Source organism: Notolabrus celidotus, chromosome 7, assembly GCF_009762535.1.
Source record: "Notolabrus celidotus isolate fNotCel1 chromosome 7, fNotCel1.pri, whole genome shotgun sequence".
Classification (NCBI taxonomy): domain Eukaryota; kingdom Metazoa; phylum Chordata; class Actinopteri; order Labriformes; family Labridae; genus Notolabrus; species Notolabrus celidotus.
Genome location: NC_048278.1, coordinates 19,278,781 through 19,291,866, shown reverse-complemented (window position 1 = coordinate 19,291,866; position 13,086 = coordinate 19,278,781). Strand labels below are relative to the sequence as shown.

Sequence of the window (13,086 nt, the reverse complement as noted above, 5' to 3'; positions counted from 1 at the left end):
GCTTGGTGTTTGCTAACCTCTTGCTCCTCTATGCTGCCTTCTCATCCAGATATGCTTATACTCATTGGTCAAACACACAAAGCAAAAGCTAAAGTACGAAGTTTGTGTCTTTAAAAGGGAGCCCTCAAAACAGTGGGTGGTGAGGCTACATTCATTATCCATAATATCTATATTTAGACATTTTCAAAGTCATAATTAGCAAAGACTTTTTGTAATTTTTCATATGCAACTTGGTATGGCAAACTACTAGTTTTAACAATCTTGTAGCCTCTTAGAACTTAGAAAGGATACAAGTTAGAAAGGAATTTGAATGAAAAACAAGCCAATCAAGCTTCATAAGAGTTAAGAATATAAGCAGTGTTAACATTATACAAAAATAAAAGTCAAAATTGAAAGTAAAAGAGGCAGAAGCATGCGAAGATCCTTGGCGGGAAACAATTTAAAATAGATGAGAACCCATTCGTGGCAGGCTGTTACTCACAGATCAAACACCAGATAGTGGAAACCCTCCTCTGATATGCTGTCATGGAGCCGTACTGTTGAGGAGATTTAACAAAAACACAGAACAAGAAAGAAACACAGACAGAAGAAAAGGCCAAATGAAACAGAGCGCCGTCACAAAAATGCAGAATATTCATTATTTACTTTTTCGTTGGTGTGTCTGTGTTTAGAGATAGGTAATAATGTGGTTACAGTCTAAAAACTTAACAAGCACAGTCTCAGTCCCCACTATCAATCAACATAAATAACTATACATAAGAAAGCCCTATATAAGCTATTATCCGGTTCAGTTTATGAAATCTCACAATATTGTCCTCCTACCATAACTATCAGGGTAGTTGTTAATAATTTGTAAACTGTTGTCCTGATATCTGAACTATCAAGAGATTTAGCTGGAACACAAAAAGAAAATCAAATTACATCGTCTGGATGGGTAAATATAAAATCCAACACATTAAAAGTGATTGATAACTTTAAGACAGTTGGTTAATGTTTTTCTTCTAATCCATCCAAATGTAAAAAATACTCAATGCACTTTTTTAATTTCTTCCATTTTATTTATGTACTTCTGTTTTAATCTAAAGGATTTATACACAGAACTTTGTATTGACATTACAAAGCCAGTGGAGCATGTGGCATCTTATAATAGAAGACTGTCCTGGAGTTTCTTTGTAGGACATCCAAAATACAATTCATTCTAACTTTAGAAGTCAAAATGTTCAATAACAAAGCAGATTTATCTTGGAAAAGGGACTGGTATGGCAGCCATGGAGCAGAACTGGTTCAAGAAATCTAAATTAATGTCAGAGAATAAAGGACAGAACATGAGCAGATGAGTGTGAAAAGAACAAAGGAGGAGAGACAGGTTTTATCAGAGGTATAATGAGGAGGAAAGAGTGTAAAGGGTCAGTGGTTTAGAGGGGGGTGTACGGCAATTGAGTGTTTCTGATGACTCGGCTATGAGAGCACATAGATACATCATCATTAGATAGCTGCACACACACACACCACACACACCACACACACACACACACACACACCACACACACCACACACACACCACACAGACACTCTCTCTCTCTCTCTCTCTCATAACTGTGTCTAGAAGATAAATTGCCATAGCAGGATTCACCAGAGACCTGAACAAAATATGTGTTTCTTCTTTTCCGAACATGTTTTCTTGTGTTCTTTTTTTTTAAGATGAAGTACTGGTAGCTCACCAATGTTGGGGTGCTTCAGTAAACGACAAATCCTCGCCTCTCTCTCCAGCTTTTGATGATCTAAAAGAAAAACAGGGGAGACACAAAAACAGGAGAAATAGAGACAAGTTACTTTATTAATATAGTCCTTTATTGCCCACAATGGTGAGCTTTGAATAATCTGTAATGAAGTTGGCTGCAAGTTACTTCTGATTTGGTAGAAGACAGTGCAATATTTGGGCATCTATGTCAGAATCAGTGCATGTTTGTGAAATTGAATTCACTCATACTTCAGTGTGTGTGTGGTGTGTGTGTGTGTGTGTGGTGTGGTGTGGTGTGTGTGTGTGTGTGTGTGTGTGTGTGTGTGTGTGTGTGTGCGTGCGTGTGCGTGTGCGTGTGTTTCCTTTGTGTCAACCCCACTCTTTTCCTTATCAGAGCTGAATTGCTCGACAAAAATGATGTGACCTGATATGTGCTTGGTTATGTGCCACACACAGGCAGGCAACAGTGAACAACAAGCAGAGTGAGCAGCCCCCCGTGGATTTATGTTGACTTCAGGTGTCGGGCTAAATATGAACGCCTGTAATGTTTGCTAGGTTCCTTTTCTGCCCTGACGACAAAATAAATAACAAGCATAAAGATAACATACTATTTCCTTAAATTGCCTTTAACTCAATCTTCTTGAGCCAGGTTTGGAATGTTTGATTTTTCTTTCTTTTATCATTGCCCAGCTTCCTGGGCTGGCCTAGTGGTTTAAGCGCTCAACCAATATTTAGAGGCATTAGTCCTCATTGCAGCGGTCGCTGGTTCAACTCCCGGCCTCGACCATTTGCTACATGTTTTCCCCCACTCTCTGCTCCCCAAATATCCTGTCTCTCGACAGCTGTCCAATCTAATAAAGTCGAAAATACCCCAAAATATTAAATGTATAAAAAAAGTAATAATTCCTATAACCCAGCTTTCTTACTTAACACCAAGGTGTGTTAAATACTTATTTCTGATAGGCCAAAACTCCATAATAATTATTTTATTACCTCTAAATTTCATGAGTCTACCACAACACTGTCTTCACATGGAGACAAACAGGATAACATTGGTGCTACTGTACTCCCTACATGTGACCACAGACAGACCTGTCACATGACAGCCCTCAGAGGGAATCATATCTCTCCTCTTGGAGTCCAGGCTGATTTTATCTGACTTTGTGTAACAAGAAGTGAACCTCAAACCTCCCTGTCAGACGGAACCGAAGTCCAGGGACTCTGATTCAGTATTACTGAGTCAGAGCAGCAGTCATTGTGATGAGGGATGCATTGGTGTTGAGGCGACCCACTTCAGCTTTGCCTCGAAACGCAGGGCCCAGAGAGAGAGAGAGAGAGAGAGAGAGAGAGAGAGAGAGAGAGAGAGAGAGAGAGAGAGAGAGAGAGAGAGAGAGAGAGAGGAGAGAGAGAGAGAGAGAGAGAGAGAGAGAGAGAGAGAGAGAGAGAAAGAAGAGCGGGCTCTATTTTTTAAAAATAAAATAGGACGCCTATTTTTCACTCTCATCCATGGCTCCCTCCTCTGCTCTTCTTGATGCTATGGAAACTGTGGACTCAGAGGCAAGAACACTAAACAGCTTGTTCTCATTTTAGGTACAGACATCTGTTGGTGTGTGTCAGTGTAGTGCATCTATAGGAGGCCACAGGCACACACAAAGATAAACTTCTTGCTGCTGTATACTTTAAACAAAATGGAACTTGGCGTGCTCTCAAATGCTGGGTAAAAAAAAATGCCAGTACAGTATGTTCACTGTGACTGAAACAGTCTCTGTCCACACCAGAGGAAGGTGGAGTTTTAACAGGCGCAGAGAAAGAGACGAAGCCAGAATAAAGTCCCAACAGTGACATCCAAAACAAATACAGAAAGATCTGTGGCTGCAGAACGGTTAAAGTTAAAAATACATTGAGGAAGATGCTGATTTTTAAACATGCCCTGGCTAGTTGCATGTACAAAAAGATAGAAAAGAAGATGTTTTAACAACAGCTGAACAGGTGTGCCAGTTAGTTGGATGATATTTAAAAGCAAGTGACTAATTTGATTCAACAAAAATTCATTCATTCTTTCTTCATGGAATAAAATGAGATCCGCCAAACTGAGATAGCAGTTAACAGCCACAAAAACATCACCTTATAATGTCTTTACAGGAGAAAATGTTAGTCGATCTGGACAGTTTGGCTTTCTGTAGAAACCCACGTGAAACAACATTTCCTGCATACACGTTATGACACAATAATAGTGCAATTAAATTAAATAATCTATTCTCAAGTTAATTAATCACCTTTGAAGAAGACCATGTGAAAACTTCTCACAGGAAGCCTGAAAACGTTGCAACAATCAGACCCCAGTGCTGCTCTTCACTGTGGTTGCAAGTCTGCCATATTGCCTGTGAGGACACGCCAAATACGATTTAGTTTGAAGTCAACTGCCAGCTTCACAGAGGAGCAAAATAGCAGAGAGGCATCCTGACAGGCAGAGCCAGGAACAAGGGCAACGCAGCCATTATTTCATGATTAGCAGAACCCTCTGAGCAAGGTCACTAATCTGTCCATCTCTGCCTCCGTCTGACCATGTGCTGAATGACACATAATATCACTGGCTTTCACTCTCACATTCAAACTGTGTCTTTCCTTAACTAAGCTTAATAGTTTGTTTCATTGTTTAATATTCAGGTTTTCTTAATCTGGAATTCATGTCACATGTATGGCATTCTTTTTGTTTTGCATTAGCTTTTTGTATCTATTTGTGTAGCAAGTCACATTTGTGTCAGTTGTGTGCCTCAATCAGTTCCCAAAATAAGCTTGAACCAAGTGAAAACAATGAATAATTGAATGGTAAATTTGAGAGCCAAGATTATACATCTCATTCAGAAAAGATCAGTCAGGTGTCTATGGTGGAGAGATGTTTTTGCTTCATTCCACTTTTTCTTTGTTCAGTTTTACAGTGGACAAATTACTAGAAAGTATTCATTCTCGAAGTAGTACACATTTTAGCCTGGAGTCTTCCTCCTACATACTATAAAATATATCAGGCAGCCCACACAAATACATTTGTCCACACCTACAAGACTGGTTTTATGTATTTTGAGGGGTTTTTTTTAGCAAAGTTAAAGTGTGAAAATTATCTAAGTGCAGAATGGAGCGCCCATGTGCATTTAGAAATAGCAGGAATTGACTTTTGTTTTCTTGTGAAAACAGAGCTTTGCAGCCCACACTCTCGACAATTTGGGAGCACTGAGGGCAAGTCTTCAACTAGTTTGAGAAGCCACTCGTTGACATGCATTTTTGAGGTCCGTGTAGAAGAGTTCATGTGGTCATGTAATCGAGAATATATAGGACCAGGATCCTTTAGACTCCATGGAGCCAGGCCTAAAGCAAAGACAGGACTCTTAAATTTAAACCACCAGTACAGCATTTACATTATCATCTGATTAGGAGCTAATCGTGTGACTTACACAAAATCAGGATGCACTTAAAAGCAATTTTCCCTGAAAGAGACTTTTTCTACATTCATATTTCCCTTAAAAAGGATGTTATCATTTTCCAATTTCTATTTGAATACCATACCATAAATCCTCAAATAAGGACCAGTATTCATTTTGTAGCTGGGCCCCTTCTTATGGCCTAATAAGTGAATGAAGCCTGGCTCCCAATTATTGGCTTGGGCTGCACACTCTCATCATGGCTGTGTGCCCTCATCCTGACGGTGCTAAATTTTAGCCACATACAATGAGCTGGATTGAGAGGGAAAGTCCTTGCCTGTTTATTGTAGAGTCAATTCATGAGAGAAGTGAATCAAAGGTCATACTTTATATACACCCTACTTCCTGAAGCAAGTTTGACAAAAAGCATTCTATGATAAAAATCAAAGCTCTGTAGTGCATACAGCCAGTATGTGCAGGGTTGAGCCACAAACAGACTTTATGTCCGGATATATTATTTTTGTCAAACGGAGGTGGATATGTTGTCATGATCACTGAAGAGTTTGAGCATGACATGCTTAGAAATACTTCAGCACAGTTCCAACCAATTCTCAGCAGACAGTAAAAGTTGCAATCCACTTTAGCGCTGTTTGTTGGTGGAAGAGAGGTGTTTTTGTGCATAGAAAGGGGCAAAGGAATGCATAATGGCTCATTTAACTGTATGCAAAAAAGCTAAAATCTGAAAAAATAATACACCTGAAATAGAGAGATTTTCATGTAAAGGCCTGCCTCTAATAAAATGCCTGTGTCACAATAAGGCCTGGTACCTTCTTCAGTAAAGGCAAATAAAGGCCTCAGCTTATATTTGATAATTTCCAGTATATCAGTTGCCAAAAAGGTTAAAATCTTAATAGGATGTGTATGTTAACATTTCAATAAACATCCACTCTTTAAACAACCTGCAATTTTGCCTATGGCCTGTTGCTTTTATCCCTGGCAGAGTATTTGCGTGTCTAAATCAAGAGTCATGTACATTTTGATTGTTTTGTGAGTTTGTGTTTTGTACAAAATAACAGAACGTATAGTTTCTCTTTGAAGCAGTCACAAAAAAAAAAAGGATTTGAATATGATACTAAACGTGGTAATATTTGGTTGGCAGTACATTTCACTGTATTGTAGCTGTACTGTACTCTCTGTACTGTACTCTCTCATGTCTGTCCATCCATTGACCTCTCTTTTTCTCTCTCTCTCTCTCTCTCTCTCTCTCTCTCTCTCTCTCTCTCTCTCTCTCTCCTCTCTCTCTCTCTCTCTCTCTCTCTCTCCATCCTTTCCCACCTCCACTTTTCTTTCACTCTCTCTCCGTCTCCTCTCTCTCTCTCCTCCACAGGTAGTCCTCCACCTCCCAGCCGGCTGGACATCTGTTGTCTAGCAACTCCTGCACCAATCAGAGCGTCAGGCCTCTCTTCTCCTCTGCAGTGAAACCAGCCTTGCATGCAAATGGCCGACACCGAGAGTTCACACACAACTGTCGAACTCTACAGAACTACAGACAGGACAGCACCACCCACCTTCCTCTATATAATGAAAACATAAAACAGGTGTGATTTGATGGGATCAACTGTAGAACACCAAACTATTTATCTAAGAACACCTGGAGCAAACACTATGGACATGCTTCAGGGTAGAAAGTAGGAAAGATATCACAGATTATGTGATGCTACAGAAGACTTAAGAAAGATTGTAAAAAAAATATGAAATGTTCTTGGAAGCCTCTGCAGCTGCAGATTGGGTTTGATATGAGTTTTGAGCAACAAGAGGTTGGAAAGCTGGTGCAAAACTTAGAAATGTTGATACTTCTCACCTTGTAAACATTTGAACCAGCGCTGTCAGTGTTAACTACAAATTGCAATTACGATTAAGGCACAAATGTAAAAAAAATTAATTGAATTAAAAATGTTAACCCCATGTACTACTTTTGTCCCTTCCTGTTTATCCGGGGGTATTGCACCTTAACACTAGTTTCCCTACTGCACTAAAACAAATGAAGGACTTCCTTTTCTGTGTACCATAGTTAAGCAGCCACCCACTTCCTGTCACCACTGTAAGGAAAAAAACGACACTGCTGGGCTTTTGAATGGCACAATTGTCAAGTAAAAAAGTAATATGCACTTTCTGTCAAATGGAATTAAGATATCACTAAAGTTCTTTGAGTTGAGCTACCACCCACAGCTCAGCATACAGTAGCAGCCTAATCAGACAGATGTCAGCATGCAACCATGTCACAAAAGCAGCAGAGAGAATCACCACAGACCTGAAGATGATACTCAGTCCAAGAAGTTAACATCAGTGCTTACTAATTGGGTGGGAACTAACTGCAGGCCAGTTAACATTGCAAAAGACTAGCCTGTTGTGACCCCTCATCGGGGGGAAAATAGTTTCACGCATACAGGACCTGTATGAAAGAAAGAGAGAAAGCAACAAAACTGTAACTCCTGAAGTGCAAATGCTGTCACACTAACTGGGGATCACTGACGTCAGTGAGTAATCAAAATGTTCTCCACATACTGCACACCATACTGACACTGACTGGATATTGCACTTCTTTTCTTTAACAGTTCAACAAACAGAAGAATGACTCTATACAGACACATGTCCCCAGCACTTCTTCAACGTTGCAGAGCAATGAGATATTGCAGCAAAGTGACAACAATTGGTACAGACAGTGCATAGAATATGACCGCAGTAGCAAAACTCCTGCCATATGACACATGCTATGCATTGCACACAGCTTACAGAGGTCTAATGTGTTATGTGATAAAATACTGCAAACTGGTTGGACACTTCAAGCATATCCAGCAGATGTAGCAGAACTGCAACAAGTACAAGCAGAGGATGGACAAGAGCTGGGGCCTCTAATCCAAGACGTTTCCACCAGATGGAACTCCACACTGAGTATGATCACCCAGTAGCAAAGAAACAAAGAGCACTGACAGACTTGATTTCCATCATCAAAGAAACCCAAACATGCAGAACTTTAAAAAAAAAACTGAAGGTAAATAACTGGTAAGAATTGTTTTTACATTGTTGATATTGTAACTTAAAAACTGCTACGAATGCAAAAAAAATGAATTTTAATTTGCAATTAAACTACAATTCATCGTGATTATCTATTGAAATTCTGGATTCCGGATTAATAAGGGAATTTCAAAAAATGATTGTTTGACAGCCCTAAATAACCATATTAAAGTTCCTGGGAAGAGTTCTAGCTGGTAAAACTGAAATGAATATTGATGCAGCTGTATGATCAGCAAATACAAACAAAACCATTTGCAAAAAGACATCAACATACTGTGTGTCAGAAAACAACTACCATGTACACTACCAGTCAAAAGTTTGGACACACCTTCTCATTTAATGGTTTTTATCTATTTTAATTATTTTCGACATTGTAGATTAATACTGAAGACATCAAAACTATGAAATAATATGGTTTTGCCATAATATGGATTACAACAGTAGTCAAATAGGGCTATCCATTGTGTACTAACCCTACTCTGAACAACACAACTGATGGTCTAAAACACATTAAGAAGGCAAGTAATTCTACAAATGAACTCTTGACAAGGCTCATGTTAATTAGAAACCGTTCCAGGAGACCACTTCATGAAGCAGACTGAGATAATACCAAGAGTGTGCAAAGCTGTCATGAAGGAAAAAGGGGGCTACTTTACAGAATATAAAATATAAAATATATTCTAGTTTGTTTAACCCTTTTTTGTTAATTAAATAATTCCATATATGTTCCTTCATAGTTTTGATGTCTTTGGTATTAAACTACAGTGTTTCAAATAATTAAAATAAATACAAACCCTTGAATGAGAAGGTGTTTCCAAACTTTTGACTTGTAGTGTACATTACAAGATTAGCTACAATACAGAAAGTACCATTTGTCCATAGGGGGTACCTAAATTGACAGCAATGAGAGTTCATTACAGGTAAGGTGTGATGTTAGTACTATGGCTCTACCAGCCAGGTAGCTTCTGCAAATCCCTTGGCTGCACTAGCGCAATATGTCAGTGCGTATCGAAGCAGTCTTTTCTCTTCATATCTCACAATGGGCTTGTTGTCCATTCTGTTTGCAGTCAGGGGTTTCACACCATCACTTATGTAGTTTTTAGTCCTTAGATCTTTCTTTGAAAGACTTAACAGGTTGAACAGTCTTATGAAAGGTAATACAAAAGTGGCCATGTTGTGAATTATTGTTTTAGGGTCTGACAGAGCATAGGAGAAATTCATATTTTTACACCTCCAAACAAAATTCCGCTGCATCGGCTCTGAAATCTGCCTGACTCTCACAAAGTCAGAGATTGACAACAATGAGATGTGACTGTCTGACAAAATAACTTAACTCTAATGTATCTCTGTGAGTGTGTGTGTGTGTGTGTGTGTGTGTGTGTGTGTGTGTGTGTGTGTGTGTGTGTGTGTGTGTGTGTGTGTGTGTGTGTGCATGCAGGCTTGAGCCCTCCTGCCATAAACAGCGGTGAGAGGTTTTTTTGCTTACTTGGTTAAAACTGGTAGAAGCAGTTCTACATAATATGAGTCAGATGTAATTATACAGACAAATGTAAAGCTCCAGTCAGCTTGTAGCGTTCAGGATCTCATTGGCCAGATTGATGCTGCACCTACAGAAAATTAGAATGTCATGACAAAGTTTAACATTTTTCACCCGGTTTTCAAGAAATTGAAAATGGAATATATTTTAGACTCATCGCATGTAAATAAAATGTATCAATCATTTTTTTCTATTTTAATTGTGGAATTTTGGCCTACATCCAAAAAAATGTAGAAAATAAAATAAATCTGAAAATTGTAATATTTTATTTTGAATTTGAGTGCGTTACTACTAAAACAGCATAAATGCCTTGTATCTCTTGGACTAGTCCAGTCCACTCAGCCACAATCATGGGAGTACTGCTACTTGACCATTGTCCAGAAGACGATTATCAACACCATTCACAAGGAGAGTACACCGCAGAAGGTCCTTGTTGAAAAGGCTGGCTATTTGCAGAGCGCTGTGTAGTATAAAAGGGTGTACAAGAAACAGGATGAACGCAGCCTTAAGAGGATTGTCAAGAACACTTGATTCAAGAACTTTGAAGAGCTTCACAAGGAGTGGACGGAGGCTAGTGTCAGTGCATCAAAAGCCACCACACACAGACATCTTCAGGAAAGAGGCTCCTGCCATGTCATCTGCTGGTGTTGGTCCACTGTGTTTTACTAAGTCAAAAGTCCAGGAGATTCAAGGATGCTTCATGCTTACATTTGATGACAACCTGTATGACAATGCCTATTTTCTTTTTTTAGCAGGATTTAACACCTGCCAACAACGCCAAAACTACTATCAAATGATTTGCAGATCATCATATTACTATGCTTGATTGGCAAAAATATGTGGGGGCATTGTCAAGCGGGAGATTAGAAACACCCAACTCAAATTACAAACCAGCTGAAGGTTGCAATCAACGCAACCTCGGTTTCAGTAACACTACACCAGTGACACAGGCTAATTGTATCCATGTCACACTGCATTGATGCAGTATTTAGTTATAAAGGAGCCCCAACCAGGCATTGAGTGTATAAATGAACATGGTCTTCAGGGCATGCCTCTATTGTAAATCTTTTTTCGACTGATCTAAAGAAATATTCTACCAATTTAAGATGTTGGTTTTCTGACTTCCAGAATTATCAAAACTAAAATAAAAAGTCTTGAAATATGTTACTTTACATATAATGAATATAGGGCATATTAAAGTTTGCCTTTTTGAATTAAATCATTTCGAATTGTTGAGCTGCACCTGTATAAAGTACTGTATCTTACTCCTAGTGGGGAATGACTATTCACATGTAAAATGCTGGCATCCAAAACTTAATTTTACAAAACAATGAGCTGTCTCCTGGTGTGAATTATTCTCAGTGTATTTATTTCCTTCCCTTCCCACAAATAATACAGGGTCATAATATTTACTATGCCATCAAACACTCCCAATCTGTCCTGAAATTTCACTTGAAAAATATTGTTTATGCAGAGGCACAAATGACTCGAAAGGTTTTACTGAAGGTCTTATTTGTTTGGTGCAATCACAAAACTGTCACAAAAGTCCCTGTGGTTGGAATATATTGCTATATTATGGCCTTAACACATTTGAAATGACACATTCCAAATAGTAACAAGATCTCACACTTGAAGGTGGAATGCACAGAGTCATGTAGGGACACATTTGTATCTCTGTCAGCTGCTGAGCTGTCTGTCAGACACCTGGCCTAAAACAATCTGTTTCTTGGCATCAGCATTGCAAGTATGTAGCCTCTGTGCTGCCCAGATAAGGATTTCACACTTAGCACCATATTTAGGGAAGCCCAGTTGTCACTTACTTACATCTATCTTAGTTGGGTCCAGATTAAGGCTTAGAGCTTCACATGCCCTTAAACTAGCTAGCAAGCTAAACAACAAGCTGCATGTAGTCATTGTAGCCAGCAAAACAAGTAGCAAAAACATTATTTAAGAAACTTTATATTAACTTTTTGTCCATATTTTCTGATGTAACTAGTCTGCAATAATTAAATGCAGCTGGTAATTGATTAATGTAATTAGCATAGTAGAATAATGTTATATTCCATAGTACTTCATCACAAGCATGCAGTGGGTATGATTTTCTCTATTCGTCCATATGTAGTCAACTTAATGTTGTAATATGATCACTCTAAATAATGCTAAAATCATCTAATTAAGGTAACATTTTTAAAACAGCCATCGATACTGCTGTCACAGGCAGAAGCAGCCTCTGAGCTGCCACCGCTGAGTTGCAGGCTACGCAAGTTGGCGATACAATGGATTTGTTGATATTCCTATGAATATTTTTAACTTTAAAAAGTGACACAGTGGAGTGGAAATACTTCTAAGCTTATTTTTATTTATTTATTTTTAAACTCTAAAAGAAGATTTATTCCCAAAGTCACAATTTAGATACTAACAAAAGGAAATGTGCTTCCCTGAGATGCAAAATAAAATACCAGCAGCCTGTTGCAACCCAAAAACCTTATTTAGTAGATTTTAAATAAATCCTGCCTTTGACATGGCAAATCGCAAAACATACCTTTGAATTTTGGGGTGGCCAATAAGATATTAGGGCAGCTGTGACCACCCCCGGATCAAATAAACTATGTCACAATGTTATTTTTACCAAGCAGAGACACCATTTCAGTCCAAACTCATCCCAGACAAACCCTCCCTCTCTCTCTCTCTCTCTCTCTCTCTCCAGTGCTGCTTCTCTTTCAGTCAGTTTGTGATGTCACGCCTGCAACCTCACTGCAGCAGAGTATACCACTTTGTGTAAATGAGTATGTTTGTGAGAGTTTTCTTTGCTTTTTGTGGTTTGACATCCAGTAAGTCTAATATCAACAGACCCAGAGACAGACAGAGAAGACACATGCACAGACAAAGAGAACCAGAGGAAACACCGGCAAGAGACAGGGACGAAAATAGAGACAGAGCAAACACCCGACAGAGAGAGGTGGTTAAATTAGACTCTCTAACCTTCACCTGGATTCATTGAACTATGGTGCTTATCTTGTTAATGCTTCTTGTATCAATGACACACAAATTATTATCAAGCATTAATTTCAATAAACCAAAAATCTATCCACAAACACAACAAATGTAAAATAGAAAATGCTTTTTTCTAGTATCATGCTTATATAAAATGTTGGCAATCTATTTTTAATTGCAAAATCAGTTAAACATTTCAGAATACTATAAAATGAGACTTTGAATTAGTTTTTCCAATTAGAGAGTAAAAGTCTTTGCCATTGATTTTGTTTTTAACGGCAGATAATTAACTCATCACTAATGGCAGTGTGACCCATATGCCA

General features: G+C 38.6%; 1 protein-coding gene across 1 annotated transcript in view; it reads right to left on the bottom strand.

Moving 5' to 3' along the window:
• camk2d2 (calcium/calmodulin-dependent protein kinase (CaM kinase) II delta 2) overlaps positions 1-13,086 on the bottom strand; it is a 37,883-nt gene that overhangs the window by 14,362 nt on the left and 10,435 nt on the right. The window contains 2 exon segments of the mRNA XM_034688814.1: positions 482-536; positions 1,722-1,781. Of these exon segments, the coding sequence (XP_034544705.1) occupies positions 482-536; positions 1,722-1,781 (115 nt within the window).